The 20121-nt window shown below is 31.7% G+C and overlaps 1 protein-coding gene across 1 annotated transcript; it reads right to left on the minus strand.

Moving 5' to 3' along the window:
- Positions 1-9717: 9717 nt before the first annotated feature.
- On the minus strand, positions 9718-19719 carry LOC108763211 (sn1-specific diacylglycerol lipase beta). The gene is made up of 14 exons (XM_018510641.1): positions 18791-19719; positions 15722-15820; positions 14928-15140; positions 12709-13025; positions 12041-12184; positions 11765-11933; positions 11511-11634; positions 11292-11435; positions 11099-11210; positions 10924-11016; positions 10625-10779; positions 10416-10553; positions 10169-10284; positions 9718-10016 (listed from the first exon to the last, which is right to left on the minus strand). Exons 2-14 carry the CDS (start codon positions 15814-15816, stop codon positions 9839-9841), a joined length of 1998 nt encoding a protein of 665 aa, XP_018366143.1. The 5' UTR covers positions 15817-15820; positions 18791-19719; the 3' UTR covers positions 9718-9838.
- Positions 19720-20121: the final 402 nt, after the last annotated feature.

The following is a 20121-nucleotide window of genomic DNA, read 5'->3' on the forward strand; positions in this document are numbered from 1 at the left end:
ACGAAAAATGGCAGGAATTAAGTTTAACATCTAATAATAATAATAATTAAGTTTAACACCTAATAATTATTATCATAATATATTTAATACGTAACAATATAAAATAAAACTCAGTGAAGTTGAATACTATATTAATATTTTGATTTAAAATTTTGCTATAAAACTTCAAGTAATAAGTATATATTTCTATATTTGCGCAATGTTTAAATGTGTGATCCACAATTTATTATAATTGCATATTATTTTATAAATTCGATTTTTCTTTTATACAATTTCTTCGATAGTCTTCATTTATTTATTCTAATCGGTTTATAATTTTGGAAAGAATATAATCTCTGGCCAGTATTCAGAACGCGCTTTTATGTTTGCAATTCTACGTAACGTGAACTATGTGCTAAATACGAGCTAATATCATAACAGCGCGTACTGAATATGTGTAGGTTTATCTATCCGTGCGAAACGCACGATGCCAAATTTCAAAAAAGACTGAAATTTTCTGCGCGTCGCGCTTATATACTCTAATCGAAAGCTAGCGCCGGTCCAATCAGCGCTCGAATACGCGTCCGCAGCGACTCGCCGCGCTCATTGGCTGGCATGCGAGTGGTGGGGTCGAAGTCTGACGACGCATATAAATAACGTGTAAGTCGCGATCTCGCGCTTTCGCGATTCGACCAGGAAACAGGTGTACGTCCTGTCAAGGCCCGTCTACAATACACGGAGTAAGTAAGAGTAAGAAATTGACCAATCACAGTCGAATGTGAAAAGAATAATCGACTGTGATTGGTCAATTTCTTACTCTTACTTCTTACTCACTGTATTGTAGACAGGCCTTTATATAACGTTAGAATAGTTCGCACTCCTGGCTTCGAATCAATCAATGTCATAGACCTTTCTTCCAAACGTTCCTGATCTCCAGAAGCATCCTAATCTCCAGAAATATCCTAATCCGTACTGTAGAGAATAAAACGACGGAAAACGACTCGGAAAGATCGTTCGAATTATACTAACGAGGTAACTAATAAATATTATCAAATTATTAATATTTTTAATTTCATATACGCGACGCGAGTAATATTTAAAAACTGATCGCTCTTAAATTCTCTAACAGTTTTAATATGTCTTACGTGTTAAATAAAATATTTAGGCTATTATTAATAATTGTACATACATGATTAATATCGCAATGTTTTCGCGAGCGTGAAATTTCTAGGATACAATTTAATGCGACACGAAGTATAATTAACTTTGTAATTATTTCCTATAATATTTTAAATATCGCGTGATGTAGAGTTAAAATAGTACTAGTACATTGATTGTCCGGCCGAAAATATTTTTCACAATACTCGTTCGGTCGAATCAAAAGCAGTACGCCGCGTTAACTTTGATGATGCATGAAGTTGACCGCGCGCAAAAAACGACGCTGTCTCGCCATCTTAATGAGATCTCGGCGGACACGGGATCGACGTACGAGACAAGTGGCAGCACGCCTCGTCTGTCGATCCCGTGTCCGCGATCTCATTAAGATGGCGGAGCGGCGTCGTTTTTTTTGCGCGCGGTCAACTTCATGCATCATCAAAATTAACGCGGCGTACTACTTTTAATTCGATCGAACCAATATTGCAAACATTACTTTTGGCGTTTAATTGGTAAAAAAAACTTATGTTTTCATTGTGTTATTATTTTCTCATTTGCAATATTCAACTGACGCGAAACATCAATTTGATCTCGTATAATACTAGTAATTGGTTAAAACGCGTATCTCAATATTTGTCCGATTGAAGATGTATTGCGTAAATAAATGGCAATAATTCGTAATAACTTATTACGAATGTCACGAATATCTAGTTATGATATCAATAGGATTATTCTGCTACAATGTAATGCGCGTATACTATTTGTAGCTAGAAATGCGAAAAATGCATAAACGCGAAGTTAAGAGTGAGACGCACAGCGTCCTCGTCGCTCCGCGTCACTTTTGGCGCGTGAAGTTATCACGTAAATTTATCGCTTGAGTAGATTTCAGGTATCCCGCTGAATTAACAAATCGGGTTTCTTCATAAGTCGCGTGTCGCGTCGCGGTTTTAATTAAAGATTGTAATTAAAATATACAGGTAGGTAGGTACTCGTAAATGAGTAGGACAAAATATAGATAAATAGGAATAGACATTGTTATTTATTGAAGTATGGATAGATAGGAATATGGTAGGAATTCGGTCAGGGACATAATAATTTAGTTCGAAAGATCGTATTAGACAAAATAATCACATAAATATAATAATTATAAATATGATGATATATTTTTTATTATATTTTTAATACTATTAACAACTTAAAATAATGTTATTAATTTTAAATCAATATTTAAAGACAATGTAACATATTATATGTTATTGTAAATACTGTGTGCTGTATTTGTAATTTACGAAAAAATAATTGTATATTATTTTATGTCATTTGTATATAATTGTAAGTACTATGTATTATAATTGTAATTTATGTAAAATAATTGTAAATAATGTTAATTATGTAATCGGATGCGATTAATAAGACAAGGATCGATGCGTATTCAATAAATATTCGTTTCGGAAAGCCTTTAAAATTTTTTTTGTACTAAAAGATTGTTGATAAATTCGGGAAATATTTTATTCAAAATTCCGTATTAAAAGTTATAGTTTTTGTGGCATGTATTATATTCAATTAATTGAAGATGTTGAGACAATAATAGTATATGTATACAGTTTTTGTTCACAAAATTTAATATTTATGTTTTAGATATTACGATGTGACATGTACATTTAATATATTTTTTTTAATTGCAAATTTTTTGTATTACAGCTGGTTATAAAATTCGCGAACCGTCTTATTTTTTGTCACTCTTACGAATGAAACGTTCTCGCAAAGTATATAATATTAAATATTGTCTATAATACTAAATAAACTCGTCGCTGTTCCTCGCGTTAAGTGGACATTAGTAAATGTTGTAATTCGTACCGAAGCGATGGAGAGTAATGATTTTTAACGTGGAAAGTTATTTTTCGTCGGTTTTCGTAGCATCCATCCAAGATATCTATTTCGGTGCCTCATTAAATCTGGGTATTCTCTGCCGTTGTAAGGCTGAAATTAATCAATTAATTAATTAAGGGGTTTTTTGACATTTCCTGGAAGCAATGATTTCGACAATAAGTTAACGATGACGGCAATGTAATTTTTTTAAGTCTACTCATGAAATCGATTAAATACAATATGTGTAATGAAAGAAGAATTTATTCTCATTATATGTTCTTTCATTAATTAACATTAATACTGCTTTGACAATAATAAGATTTAACGAATTGAACATGGATAGCAATTCCTTATAGACAAATTAATTATATTAAATAAATTAAAATTACAAGTTTCATTTTGTTACATAGTCGTTTTGACGATTTCTTTAAGAAAAAATGTGGTTACAAATGAATATATTTTTTTATTTTAATCTTTAGTTTCTTTTAAGAAACTATTTTTAGGCACTGAACATCTCTTTATTCCAAAGCATTAATTAATTTTAAAATGTTTTAGATTAATTTATATAATGAAATACATATGCAGTGTATATATTATGTAAGAAATTTTTAGCTTCTATTTACCTGATAAAATTTTATCAAAGAGGTTCATATTTATTTATTTAAATAATTTATTGTAGTAATATAATGGATGTAAATAAAAATGTGAGTACTTAAAAAGTCAAGACGAATCGATTAGGTACCCCGATATTAATAAGATTTTGATAGTCTTACTTATCTAATATCTAATAAATATTACATTGAGTATTTAGATAATCCTATTTAATTACTTGACAAAATTTGAGTAAACGTTGCAGAAAAATAAAAATTGATATAAATTTTATATTATTAAATATTCGATTATAAAATCAAAATAAAATGAAAATATAAATAAAATTTAAATCTCATTGTTATCGGTTCGATTCGCCTTGAACAGTTGGTATCTGAGAATTTTTGTACTCACACATATAATAAATTATAAGACATATGTATTTTATTATTTTGAAATATAATTATTTGTAACTGTCTTTCGACAAAAGTTATTCTATCCATGTTTTTTTATTTTGATAAAAATGCTGATGTGTTTCGTAATAATTAGCGGAATATACTTTGCTTGCAATTCTTGATCATATACTAAGAAATTGTAATTAATGTTGATTAAGTTACCGTCCAAATATTCGAGAATTGTATAATCTTTGCATTATGCAGAAATTTGAAGAAAATTGATAATTGTTAATTCATTGCCGAAATGGACGCTATTATAAGTCCGAAAGATTTGGGATTCGTTTGCTCCTGCAACGAAGTTCTTTTTTTGGTGTTTAACGAATAATTTTCTTTCGCGTTGATGCCATGGAACTCGACGAGAAGTAGAGCATAGTTCACTCTCCATAGAGATCATTCTTCTCTCTGTCGGATATTATCCAACGTTTTACTCGATAGAAAGACCTGGCCACACTGCTGCCATCTTCTATTTAACGTAGTGATAACGCAGTGTTTCATCGCGATTTTTTGAAGACTCATAAAGTTTACCTCGCTATTAAAAGTAAAGCGGGTAATAGAATTTATATACGCGTGATTAAATTGTTTGATTTATTTTCCATTTTAATATTAGAATCATAGATGCGATATTGCAACACATTTAATGGTTGTCAAATGATATTTATTATTATTTATATAAAGAAATAATAATTATAGAAGACGCGTTGTAGAATTGACAATTATATGTATCGGAATTGTTTGGATCATTTCATTCACATTGTCTTGTATCGAAGTTTTTTACGTATTGCACATTTCTTTTGTATTTTGTAAAATGTAGTTACATATATACAGTTAATAATTGATATTCTTTTTCATTGAAAGATATATATAATAAATTTATTAATAATCTTTTGATCATGGTTGCTCACATAAATTTAAAAAAAAGTAAAACAAATTTTTCAATTGTATTTGATAATTAATAATAAATGTTAGTAATAGTCATGTGTCGATTGGACACATATTCCACATCGCGATCGTGAGAATTTTGTGTTATTATACGCATACCGAATGTTTTCTCTGTAATTTCATATTAAAAAGAAATTTTGCGCGTATACATATCGTACATTATATTTTTAATTTTATAAAGTAATTTTTTTGTAATATGTTATGTATAATGTAAAGTAAATTGTGTAAAAAGTAATATAAAAGTAATAAAAATGTAAAGAAATATATCATAAAATGGGGTAACTTTATCCCCTATTTTGTATTTCTTATATTTAACGATTGTTAATGTACTATTAATGTTTACTTGTAATGTAAATATTGTTATATATTGCCGTTGAGCAGGTTTCATACATGAAAAAAACTACGCAATGACAATATAATGACATCGACAAAGAATTACAGAATAAGAGCCTTCGTCCCAGAAACTTTAACACAAAATATAAAAATACGTATACAGTATATGTCCAAAATCATGACATGAGATTCTCAAAACACACACACTTCTTTGAGACAATAGTTGAATTAATTCTTTGTAAGATTACGTTTTTAAAATGTCATATGTCCAGATTTTGCATGCTGTATTGTTAAAATTTGGACGAAATTTATTCTAATTGTGGACGAAAATTATCCCATTTTATGGTATTGTAAAGAAAAGAGGACTGTTAATCGGATAGTCGAGGATATGATAGAAAGCGCCTCTATAAACTAAGTTGTTAATCAAATTATATGAAAAATATATATTGTAATTTTATTGTAATAATATATTTTAGGACTTTTTTGTATAGTATATTGGTTTAAAAGTTAAAGTAAAAAAAAAATAGGAGAACTCAAGCAAGTTGACGTTATTTATCGTCATTTGATGTCAAAATAATGTCTTTAATATTATTTTGATGTCAAAATTATGACAAATAACATGAACTTGCTAAAGTAAAAAAAAAGAGGACCGTTGATTATAATCGACGGGGGTGGTGGAGGGCCTTTACAAATTAAGTTGTATTTACCGCATTATCTGAAAAATCTATATAAGTATTTTAATTATAACATACTTTATGATTTTTTTGTATAGTGTGTTGTATAGTGTGTTGTATTAAAAGTAAAAAAAGGAAAAGAAAGAATCCCCAAGTAACAAACTGATGTTATTTGTTGTTATTTGACATCAAAATAACGACAAATAATATCAATTTGCTAAAGTCAAAAAGAGGACCGTCGGTTGTAATCGACGGGGGTGATGGAGGGCCTCTCAAAAATCTGTAGAGAAAAATCGTGGATGTGTTACCCGCCAGAAATATCTATGATTATATAGTTGTATGTGCACGTTCTGTGCACATAGAAGAGTCAGTAAACAGATTTCATTCATTTAATACACGGATATCCACTCTCAGTCGTTTAGGTTTCTCTGTGTACTATTATCAGAGAGAAACCTGAGAAGGGCTATTCCGGCGTTTTTTAAGATTAAATGGGCTGAAATTAAATTAGATTTCTATCATATCCCCGACATTTTTTTAGAACACAATGTATCTTTTAAAACTGCGGGTTACTTAATTTTATTGTTGACATATATCTATATATATATGTGTATATATTCTTAAAATTGTTTAACATTATTTAAGACAGTCACAAGAGTATCTATTAATGGCTATATGCTCAGCAGAGAAAACAGCTTTGCAACTGCTGTAAAATTCTTGTAAAATTCTTCAATTTATATATTTATAGCCATAAAGAAACCATGGTGGAAGTAATATTACATAATATTAAAACAGTAATATTAAATAATATTAGAAAGAGAAACAAAGAACCAATTGTTTTGAAGAATCTTACAATAATTGCAAAGCTGCTTTTTCTGCTAAACGCAGCTAATATCTATGTTTACTTAAAATTAACAATTCGTTTATGAATTCACTGCGCATGTGCAAAAAATCGGATATTCGAATGCCAGTATATAGCTACGTAGTTACCAGTAGTAGTATACTTGTCCAGGAAATTTCTCTATTAAAAATTGCCGTTCAGAATTGACTTTAAATCGTAGGTCCCCACTCCCCAATCATATGCAATAGTTTATGCCAAAAGATGTAAAAAAATTAAAATTCTTGTTTAATGGTATATCATCCAACAGGATTATTACGGAATATTACAGGTTGCCATTTTCTATTTATAATTAATTTATTTTCTATTTATAAAGCAGAAAATTTACATAAAAATTTAAAAAAGTATTAAAGCAAAGTTCTGCAATAATATATGCTAGAAAGTGTAAGAATATATTTGACTTGATATATATTATTATATGTAATATATGTGTTTACAGGTTGCCACTTTCTATTTGAAGCAAAAAATTTACATAAAAATTTTTGTACAGTGGTATACTATCCAACATAACATATTGTTACAAATTGTTGCATATTACATCATATAACAATATTAATCCAAGACCTAATCTAATTTCTAAAATAAAAATTTTATTATAGATAAAAAAAATGTCTTCAATAATAAGTAATTTTCTCTTACTTCCAAGTACAGTCGAACCTCCATAAAGTTAACCTCCGTTTTTGTTTTAACCTCCGTAAGTCATGTCTTAACCTCCCATATAGTAATCGAGTACATATGCTTCCGCATGATCATTTGTTTACTTTTACGGAGGTCGGTCAGTCCCGATAAGTTACTTTTATAAAGATTCAACTGTATCTGTTTTTTATATGGATTGACATAAATTACGTTTATTTTTATATCTGGAGACACTGGTAGTGTCTCGGCGCTAAGCTGCGCGAAGCGACACTGCCGTGCCTCCTTTACGCGAACCTTTTTATATTTACTTCCATAATAAACTTAACATCAATATAAAACAGCTAGAAAACGCATACGATAAAATTCTTCATGTTAAAACTGTGCCCCTTTAATGTGAATTGATATTTTGTAAGCATATTAATTTTTTCAAATTATTATAAGTGAGATTTGATTATGTTATGTGCAGGGCTGACATGTATATTTAAAATACTTTATTTAAAACACAGTGTTTGCAATACAAATGTATTAGGTGTTGAACTTAATTCCTGCCGTTTTTCGTCTCCAAAATTGATTTGTTTCGAAGGGAAAATGAATGAATACTTTAATCAAAGTAATTTCCTCCATTTTCTACTTTATTACTAATTAAATTTTAACAGAGAATATGGAAGTATTACGTATTTTGTATTTAAAATTGAAAGATTGAAAGTTTTTTGTATTTTGTAATTCAAATGGTAATTCAAATAATATAATAAGATTGGTTGCCAATTGGTGTATATTTGAAATACAAAATACAACAAGTATTACTTTAATTTATATACTCTCATAAAAGTTACAAAATATTTAATTCATGTACTCTGTTGAAATACAAAATACAATTGTCTTAAGGTGCCTTCAGATGATATGGCCAATGTATAGGCCAACTTTGCATATTCGCTATAAATATTGACTACATTCAATATAGATAATTATGTATGTCATGTATATGCATATTTGCTAATATTGGGATACGTTTGTTAATATTGGAATACGTTTGCTAATATTGGCATATCGTCTGGAGGCGCCTTTACAAAGAATGTTTTTCAAATAAAAGTATTACAAATACATGTCCAGTTTTGGTTATGTATTTACTTCTAGTTTAATTTCATGGAAAAATATTAGTTGCTTTTGTAACAAGCATACCTAAGTTTATATAAGTTTGTATTGATATATTCTTATGATTGAAAATTTTAAATGGAAAATATAAAGTAGGAAAGTAGCACAAAATTAAAATAAAGGTAAACTTAATTTTAGAAAATAATAGTCGATTAATAAAAAAAAATTAAATGATACATATCATTAGAGAATTAAGTAAATAATAAAAACAGTATCACGTAGATATTACTTTTTAATTTGATGCAATAAAGATAGTACTACTTGAGTTTTATAATCTAGTATAATAATTTTTTTTTTCGAGGAGCATGTACTTTTTTACTTTTCTTTTTGGAAAGCTAGTATATAACGGAATCAATATATGTAATAAGCAAAAAATTTTTCTATACTTAAACTCTAAATTAAAATAAATGCATCACAAATCTATTCTAGAAGTTACGTAAGTCTATTAACATTGAAGATCAAGGATCATTATGAAATAATAGTTCTCGTACGATCGCAAAGGTCAAGCGCTGCTATATATGGTTACAGCTTGGGATGAGAGTAATCAACTTGAGAGAATTGTGAAATTTATTCCCAAATACGTTTTTATCATAATTTTGTCGTTTGTACATACATAATTATACAGTATAAAAAATTTTTTACGAGAGGGTACTCTACGGTTGGAGTTAAATACTTTTATAAAATACGTTACTTCATTTTGATTATATTTTCATTATCGATTGGAAAACTTTTACTCGTTTTGAATAAAAATTTCACTTTAAAAATTTAAAGAGTAAAATACGTAAAACACTAATGCAATGTAAAAAGTTAATTAAATACAGAAATTTTTTAATAATATCTACTAAATTTTTAACTTCGCGTTTTGTCTTTACACTTTTAGGTGTGACTTCCATTTTTTCATTTAATTATTGATTAAATTAATTGTAATTAGTCAAAATGTTTCAAATCAATGTGTCTATTTCTTATTAGGAGATTATCCCATCTTTTCTTTCATTTATTATTTTGTTTATTTATTATTTTATTTTATTAACAATTTCTGTGTTATAAGCTGAATAAAAAGTTGATTATGAATAATTAATTTTAGGATATATTATAGGATTTGATTTATGATTTTGCGAAAACTTCTTTTTATTAAAACTATAAAATCACTTCTTTGGGTTACACTAAGGATCGAAATAATACGGTATATCGTTCTGTTGCTCCAGTAACGTAGCTAAAGCCCCTTCTATATTTTCTGGTAAGTGATCCAAAAGCATGCGTGGCATTACTGTTAATTTTATAAATTCTTCCGCTTGTGCCCATCGCATCTCGTATTTTCTCTCCTTTGCAAGTTGTTTTTTGCTAATGTAAAATTTAAACATCATTATTATCTAAAATTTTGTAATCCTATGACACTTAATATATTTTTGCAGTATTTTGGGGGATTTGATTTATATTTATGAGAACTATAAAAATTAATACTTATAATAAGAAATTATGTAAGAGCAATGCACCTCTTTCCTTCCGTTTTTTCGAGTTTGCATCTCACTATATGAAGTATACGACCAGCGTTAAATAGTTTCATTTTCGAATATCTTCTTTTTGTTATGTCGCGCTCTATTATTTTATCCTATTGGAAAAAAATTAATTACCCCAACAACAAAGTTTAATTAATCATTAAATTCAATATTACGTAGAATTATTATAAATGTTTGTGTGTTCAACACTTTCTATAAATTTTGTAAATGCATTTTTTCTTACCATATCGCTGTGCTTGGTTAGCAAAGGCGATTGACCCGGGATTGTATTAATTATGTTATAATTGGCCCATGTTTTAGTCAGATCTCTTTCGGGAACTCCGAACAAAGCATATCCGAATCCATTCAGGACTACTCTGTACTAAAAACATGAAAGTATTTATCGAAACAGTTCGATTCAATAGTCCGAGTGTTATATAAATTCCAAAATACCTTAGGCAATCGACAAGCATGAAGAGTTGTCAGTAACGACGTCCTCAAATTCTCTATACTATCCACACTGAGTCTCATTACGAGATCATCGCCAAGTCCTACGGTTAATACGAATTCCTCCGTGATCCTAGCAGCTTCTCTACTGAGCAGTCCAGCTTTTTGAACAAATACATTAGAAATTGTAAATTAGTCTATTATGTGTGTGCGCAAAATTAATAATTGGCAATAGTATATCTACCAACTTTTTTTAGCTAATTAAACTATGATATTTTCAAAAACAAAGCCATTTGCACAGTTACCAGGCGTAGCATACGCGTAGACTCTTAACTCTGGATAACGAGGACGTATCAGTAAACCCAGCAAAATGGCTAAACCGGCTCCTAAACTATGACCTAAACATACACATTATCTCATTATAGAATTATGTATACACAGTTATGCGTCAGCGGCAGTTAGTATGGAGTACGTTTTTACCAGTAAGCGTCAGATGATAATTAGGATACGTGGCGAACGCTCTTTCCAGGACTTTATAGTTTTCCAATTGCTTTAAGATTACTTTTACTCCTATTATCATGCCTTTGTGGGCCTATAAATTTTACATAGGTTTATATACAATTAAATCGATTTATTATTTATATCTTATGATCAAAATGGAAATTGAACAAACCATGCTTCCTGGTGGAATACCAGGACATTCAAATAAATCAGACGAAGCTGCAAAATCAGTAATTATATCCCGCAACGATAACGATCCTCGTATAATCACAACAATACTGGCAGTTTTGTGATCCGCCATTACACAGAATGGTATCTGTAAAATTTCAAAGAGTGATACTTAATACCAAACGAGCATGGAAAAAGTATAATTTAGACACAATATACAAACTTCGCATAAATGATTCTTGAAGGAAGCGAATAGAATATCATCCTCAGATATCTTTGACAGATATTTTACGCCAGAAAGATAACAGAGACAACAATTATCGTCTAGAATAATATTACGCTTTCGTCTAAAAAAAGAGACAATAAAGTAATAAAACAATAAAAATAATTAAAAAATATGTGTACGACTATTCTATAAAATAATGATATAAAAAAATAAAAATAAAGGATAATATTGAGTTTTATGTTGTCTTTTACCGGAAACAAGCACAGCATCTCATGCCGCGAATCAAACGGAAACATCCAGTACACGTATGCTGATATATTACGAAAAGCCAGCCGTAGGAAGCGATCGATAGTTGCAGGAAGTGATGGGCGGCTTTCAAGGACATCCAATTAGGTGCGTTCGAAAAAATCTTGCTACTGTCTAAAAAAGTAAATACTTAATAAAGTAAATACTCAGCAAATACTTAATAAATGACACATATTATATAAGCATATTTTTGCATCTTTTTGCAATATAAATGACGATACCTGAAGTGTATTTTGGACGAGCCATTAAATTTAACTTTCGTAATTCATGAGTTTCTCGCTTTTGCCGGACTCTCAGTAAAATACATCCTGCCATCACATCCGAAGGAACTAAATCTGTGCCTCGGAATAAAGCAGTTAAAAGACCTACAAAGATATTTGTATCAGCGTTTATCGCGTGATGAATTATATTATTAAAAAGTAAAAATATATATATAAGAGTTGCTTATTCTCTTCTTCTGTTTCTTTTTCTTTCTATATAATATTGCATTTAATATTTTATAATAATTATAATAATACATATAATGATATAAACCGTTAAAAACGGTGTAAATTATGCGTATAAATTAGCTATATTTATCGAATAAAATTATTACAACTTTTTATCGTTTAATATTAATGATACTAATGATCTCACCGCGAATTAAAATTCATTCCTACTTTCGTATCGTGCATGTCGCGAAGCGTTCGCTATCTCCGAGCGGCGAGAGATCGACGAACTCATCGCGAAAAAAATCCCACCGGCGCGGCGCCAAAATCAGAGATCAATGATTTGATTTATCCTTTCAATGACCGTTCGCGCTCGATTTCCGATCAGAAGCGACGTCCACGCGATTCCAGTTTCGAATGCGGCAAGACCTCTTTGTAGGTCAGCCGTACCTATGTCTCACCAGCGACTTGTTGAAAGGCCTCGTTCGCACTCTCGTCCTTACGCATCCACCACAGGAATTTGAATCGCCTTAGCCAAATACGCGAGACCTTGCCGTGCTCCACAGAGTTCTCTAGCTGTTTTTTCTCCAGAGAACCAATTGGGTCGAACACTAGGGCGAGGCCGAAGATACTGAGACCGATTAGGATCCAATCGAAAAACACCAGGGCTTCCACGACCGTAATAGAGTATGATTCGTGGTTGCACTCCACGCTCTGCCCGAAAATCCATAGGGTACCCAGAATGTTCCATCCGATCTCTGGCAGTAGCATCAATATTCTGAATAAGTCGAAAAGAAATGTTTAGATTATCATTGATTTGATGATCATCAGCTGCTAAGTTAAAAAAGATCACATAATTATTGCTATGATGTAGCGTAATATGACAACAGTGTATAGTGTTGTGCAAGGTATTTTATTTTCAGTATCTAGGTACAGGTATAGGTACTCAGGAAAAAATGTATCGAGGTACCTTAAATGTATCTTAAATGTATCTAGGTGTTTTTATTTATTAATATAAAATTTCAGAATAAATAATTTATGATTTCATATCCGCACGTATATTTATGTTTTATACGTAGGTATAATATGTATACATATGTTTTTTATATATAATACACGTACATATTCTAATAATATAAGGGTTATCTCGATCCATATTATATTTCTAGACATATTCGGATGTCTAATGACAAATTGCTGCTTGGGTAGCTGTCTGTATAAAGAACTTTAACTAACCTAATTTGTATATAGTATTGCGTCATTGTGTCGAATAAGTCAGCGCTGATTCTTGTATTTATGGCGAAATCTTTCAAAAAAATGTTGCGTTATATGTTTGCATTTTGTGTAACAGCATAAAATATATACATATAAATTAACAAAACACGTTTTACTTCAAAGTGAAAGGATTCTAGAAATTCTCATATACATATACTTGTAGATATTTTGTGTAGATGACTCCTGTGAAAGGAAACTAGCAATATATACTATCACTGTGTCAGTTTTGAGTCCCATTTTACCAGATGCTTATTTTTTCTCGTCTTATGAAAAAGTTAATTACTGTAAAACTCTAAACAGTATTATAAAAACAGCTATATCATCTGATAGAAGTCATTGTTTTTGTATTTATGTTTCTAAAGTTTTATTTTTAGCTTTTGATTAAGAAATATAGTCCAAAATTGAAGATGGTACGACAATATCGGCGACTTTTCTTTAATTATGAAGTTGTATATAATTAATACATACAGGGTGAGTCTGATAAAAAATTCATTACGTATGTTATAAACGATTAGAGAAGGGGAAAACACGTATTATCAAACTTGTAAGATAAGTAGGGGGACATATTTTGATGGCATTGAATAATCTTAAATATCCTTGGTTTTTTACTACCTACTAATAAAAAAAAGATTCTTTTTTTAATCTGAAGGGGTATTTTTTAATCATTCAATCGATAGTACTCAATCAGCTGAACATCTTTGTATTAGAGTATTTCTTCATAAACTCAACTATTTTCGGGATATAAATTAAAAGAAGATATAAGTCTGAAACAAATTTTTTTATTATTGTAATAAATGTTCAACATGTTCAACATGTTGATTTAAACATGCCTGTAGTTTTCGCGGAAAGCTTACTTGGTCTTTTTCTAACTCTTGAATCATCATTATATAATTCTACATGTAAGAAATTAGTAATTGTATCATTCGATAGAGCAAAGTTTCAGCTTTAAGAATCTGATTTTTTAATTACGATATGATGATTTTTAGCGGAGTTATGAGCAATCAAAATCAGAATGCTCTTTTATTTAATCCGTATGTAACTTGGTAATAAAAAGTCGTAGAAACATTTTTTAAAAATAAACTTTTAGGAAAAACTTGAAATTTTCACGTCAAATAGTCGAAAATTTTGCAACGAATATATTCTGTATATAATTTTAAGCTAACAAAATACCGCAGAATTTTTCCTCCGACCCAATATATAAAATATATATATATATATAATTTGTATACATAAAATTATGATAAAGAGCCTCTAGCTCATAACAATGAATGAATCGGTTGCAAATAATTGAGCAAATTATTATTAAAAAACAATACAGGAGTTAAAACTTTGAAAAAGTGTCCCATGAAGATTGTCGATCTAGAAAACTGATTAGACATAACGCTGGTTTACTTTTGTTGCTTACTTGACCAGCAGAAACGGTTCGACATAGCGTCGGGCATGCGTGTCCATGATAGCCCCCCTCGCACTATGCCTGATAATGATGAGTATCAAAAGCGTGACGATACCAAGCATGACCGCTTCACCGAGGAGATACACGCGCACTAATTCACCTCCCAACCGACAATTCCACGTATCCTCGTAGTACCTTGCGCAGGCGATCCCTATAAGAATCAACCTGTAAAACACACAGCCGATTACGAGAAAACTAGCAACAATCTGCGTGATTTTAATCGGGCGATGCGCTCCTGCGAAAGAACTTAATATTAAGAATATGTTCAATGCTTCTCTAACAAATTTAGAGACTCTCCTATGCCGGGTCTACGATAAGTCTGTAGTCGGAAGTCTTAGATTTAGGCCTAGTTCCACAACTGACGGTTAACTCATAACTGAGGTTGAACTTATTCATTGTCTCTTTCCAATTTTATAATTGGAAAAAGATGAGAAACAAGTTGAACCTCCGTTAAGAGTTAAATTATGAGTTATGAAACTGGGCCTTAATTGGTGAAGTTGGTCAATTAGCGTTAGTCGTATAAGTTGGTTATTGGCCAACTTCACCGATTAAGTCTAAGACTTCCGATTCAGACTCATTGTAGACCGGGCAGTAGAATTTAGTTAAAATTTGAGCCTTAAAGTTCTTAACTTTGCATAGTAATTTTAAATTACAATTTACATGTTATATTGTATTCGTGATTAATATTATACACTATAATTTCGACGTACTGATAATCGCGGTGATTGCTTTTCGGGGATACTCACCATACAATACGGATAAATAATTCGAACAAGCCTGGATACACGAGGTCGTCGGTTGCGGCCAACCATTTTCGACCGAAGAGCTTCAATGCTGGCATTTCCCTGGAGAAAGAAATTTTGCTATAACGCTGTTATGATATTTCGAAACGTTTCTTTCTTAATTGTGAGTGGAGATAAAGGTAAAAAGTGAATTTATAAGTGCTCATTTATAAATATTTTATTCAGGAAGTTCAATATGTCTCTATCTACATCATAACATACTTTATTTATGATATCGAGATTGATCGCTTCTGTCACGTTCGTGGTAGCTCGCGGAGCACGCGCACCGCGATATAAGTTTACTTAGCGAAACTCTCGTGCACGGATTTCATAATATTATAAAATATAGCGGATACGGCTTTCTATGATAATAAATATCCCCAGAATTCGGACTATTACGATATACATGGTTATCTCCTTGATCACGAAATCGTCGTCCGGAGAAAGCGTCGAGAGAAAGTCCCTGTGTCCATCCGACATTCGAGACCGTTGACAGTGTTCCGATGTGTTTAAATGGACCTTCAGCTTGTGATTTTTGTTGTCATACGTATAATTTAGTTGATTTAAACGCTAACAACATGATTATATCAACTGATTATACTAGCGACGACGTAGAAGCTGATATGTCCGATTGGACAGCGATAATGATAGTGATACGCGTTTTTTTTAACTAAATACGTCTTGTTTAATCGCGCTATATCTTATTATTGTTAACTACTTTGCAATTTCCTACATGATATAAAGGGGGAAAATACCAAATGATATCACGAGTGTAATCAACATTAATTTACTCGAAAATTATGAATTTTCTAGATTCTATATGTGATTCTTTTTTATTATTTTTGGGAAAAGGAGAAAAGCTCAAATTAAAAATAGTAAAATTTTCTCGTAACATATTTTTGTTTACTAATGTATTTTTTAATTCATCGCGTGTAAAATTTCTTCTACCATTCATGATTTTTTACTTCTTGCATTTTTCTTTCTTTTTTGATTTTGATTTTTTTCGGTGCTTTTATTATATAGGTTCGCACACGAATTAGCGCTCCTTAAAAAATTGCGTAAATTACTTTGGAAACATTTAACATTTAACAACAGGAAAGCATACATTACGTCATAATACGTGTACTTTTTGAATGCATCAATTAGTTGTAGATATGATTATCTAACTACTTTCTTTCATAAAAAGCATGAGAATGCGGAAGTTACAGTATGTTATTATGATATTAGGTGGAGGAGAGAAAATTGACATTATCATCGTGGTAATTTCGCCGGTAATAATGACGTAGGCCTCGGATTATCTACTTATTGATGTCGAAATATCAGTCGTTACTCGCTGTCAGATCCCATGTCGCAGCTGTTCGACACAAATACAATGTACCGTTTGAATAAACAAAGAAATATGTTGCAATACTTTTTGCGTTGCTTCTAGGGTCAAAACAAATAAGGGATTTCCTAGAAGATTACACATCTACAAGAGGCCGTAAACGCAACGGCATGCAACTGAAATTGCACCGGCAGCAATTAACGCTTCCTCGAAACTCGCCGTAGGCTTGCATAATAACAGTCTAGAAAAGGATAAAAACTATCGTAAATCACGCACCGTTCGACTTGTGAAAGAGTAAGACTTTTACAAATTGATTCAAGATATAATATTTGCGAAGAAATTTTTGTAATATATAGAACAATTACAGTTCAGACACAATTTAGCAAGAGATCGTAGGAAATGGAAACACGACATTCAAAAAACACTATGCTGTAACTGCATTCATGTTCGTGGTAGATTGAATTACACGAAATAAAGTGCATCGCGTGCATTCCTTGATTCGAAACACGCGCACTAACGGCGCGTTGTCGCGAGTTTTGACGAAATAATACGCGAATCGAGAACTCGCGTTTTTCGACGCGTATATATAACCCACTCTCTGCTTGGGAATATTCCGCATAATGGAGAATATTAATCGATTTTTTCTCTTAAGTAGTAAATTCCGATTGAACTTGACATTATAATAGATATTTTATACCAACTTATGCAATAAAAGACTGATCCAAGTGACTCATCGTCTGAATGCAAATATGATAATTAATTGTGGGTAAAAAGTTTCCAATGACTTGTAATATTGAATATTCCATATCTCGATGTGGAGCATGTATATAAAAAAATAATTTATATGTACAATAATTTAATATATTATTGTATTTATGTATACAATAACGTAAAGTGCCTAAAAATATATCTTATCTTATTGTGATAAATAAATAAGATTTTGTATATTTATAGCTTGAAATATTATATTCAGCAATATATTGTGTGTCATTCAAAAGTACATCGGTTTAGTTCGCGTTATCTTCTGATTATCGTAAAGATAAAGATTCTAATTATCATAAGGATATCATAACAATTAAGTCTCATTATTTCGATACTTTTTCTACCAGTGCAAAAGGTGTTTCTTCATTAAGCCAACAATGCAATAGAATCTTACAAAACGTTTAATTATAAGTAGCTCGAATTACCGCTATAGCGAATCACGATATGCGTATAGTTTTATACGATATTATTACGCTATCAATCAGCTGGCATATATTTAAGAAAATATTAGACAAAATTGACAGAAAAATTTTCATATAAAGATTCAAATATTACGTTTAAATGTTATTTATTTTTTCTTTTCTTCTTCGATACGATGAGAGAAAAAAATTTTAATATTTGTGACATGTTACTATAATTATGATTATTACTGCTGTAATAATAATAATAACTTTATAATAATAAATATATATATAATTCTATCAACAAATATATATAGTTGACCAACAAAAATGACTATAAATTATAGTTAAACTCTCTTAGTGTAAATGTTACTAATTCATATAATCAGCAAATCTTTTGTAAAAAAGAGTAGATATTTTATGATATTGAAACATCTCATTTCAACCGGGTTACGAAGTTTTTATAATGTATATGATTTACTAAATTTGTACACTGGCATTACCAGCATAAAAAAAAATACGATATATGAACTACGATATACTCACAGATGCGCGAATCGATATCCGGCGAATCCGGACGCGTGTTACACGCGCGTTGAAATCTCCCTTGAACCGACGTGCCGCGGCAGCGGCACTTCACCTCGCCCACCGCGCACTCCAACTACTGGCTCTACCACCTCGGGAATTCAACGCGGTCCTGAGAGTTGCAAATGAACCGGATTAGAATTTTCGTCTAATCACCGTCAACCAAGCCTTTCTCCAAGTGTCTTGCACGTTGTAGACTGCAGCGAAACTGGAGCGCTTCCTCCGCTCGGATTCCCGTTAAGTTCAAGCGTTTCGCGATTCTCGCGAAGATAACTATTTTCGCGCTCACACGCGATCTTTTCGGGAAATCGTTAATATAACTCAAACACGGTTGAATCTCTCCTAACTTTACACTTACTTTTCGTTGTTTACGATCGCGACGCGGTGTGTGTCGTAATCACCTTGTCGAATTTAATCGTTCACTACAAGCGCCGGTTTTGCCACCGCTGTCAAAGCTGCGCTCATCGCACGTACAAAGATATGCATAGTGACCGCGGGATACGAGCGTCTCTCAGTAACCGGTGCCAGCTGGTCCTTGAACATTCGCATAAACTGCAATAATGACAACGGTGGCCGCGATGTGAACGATATACTGATGCGCACGAGAGGTATCTCAATCCGTGAGAGCACTTCACAATATTATGTCGGGGACGGTTACTCTCGAAGTAGAATCGCACCGAACAGAACGTTTTACACTATACACTGCGACTTGTTCACCTTGCTGCGCGCGACACCCCGAGCGACCCAAGCGAGCAACCGAATCTTAAGAACTTGTTGACCACAACTGGACCGGTACGCCACTAAAGAGAAAGAAAGAGAGAGAGCACGAGAGAAAGAGAGAGAGAGAGAGAGAGATATGAGAGAGACCATGAAGAACTTTCCCTCCGTACGTCGGGTTATCGTGCAGCGTTCTGGCCACGCGAGAAGGAAAAATGCAATGAAAAAGGAGAAGAGGAAGGAATGGGCTACTTCGAGAGGGATAAACGCCGAGCCGAGTCGAGCCGAACCGAGCTGATGGTGGGAGCGACGAATCGGCGACGCACCTGGCGATCGTGTCTGACCGTTCCTCTCGAGGAGATAGAGAACGCGGTGAATGTCGATATCCGGTGATGGATCTGGAGAAGATTAGCCAAGAAAGGAACACGTTATTTTCGCAATGTTTTTATTATCAAGAATAAAATTATATACGTTACATATAAGCTAAATGTACCAGTTAGTAACATGATCCCATTATTAGACAAACTGACAAAGATTTTGAATATTAAGCTCTTTAGTGATATGTACGACTCTGA

The sequence above is a fragment of the Trachymyrmex cornetzi genome, unplaced genomic scaffold (genome assembly GCF_001594075.2).
Source record: "Trachymyrmex cornetzi isolate Tcor2-1 unplaced genomic scaffold, Tcor1.1 scaffold346, whole genome shotgun sequence".
NCBI classification, from domain to species: domain Eukaryota; kingdom Metazoa; phylum Arthropoda; class Insecta; order Hymenoptera; family Formicidae; genus Trachymyrmex; species Trachymyrmex cornetzi.

What these genes read in the sequence shown, in the direction of transcription:
- LOC108763211 (XM_018510641.1), bottom strand. Translation starts at nt 15,816, where the DNA reads ATGCCAGCATTGAAGCTCTTCGGTCGAAAATGGTTGGCCGCAACCGAC. An exon ending in ATGCTTGTCGATTGCCTAAG is followed by an intron (nt 10,554 to 10,624) that starts GTATTTTGGAAT and finishes TCATGTTTTTAG; the next exon opens with TACAGAGTAGTCCTGAATGG. An exon ending in TAACCAAGCACAGCGATATG is followed by an intron (nt 10,285 to 10,415) that starts GTAAGAAAAAAT and finishes TTTTTCCAATAG; the next exon opens with GATAAAATAATAGAGCGCGA.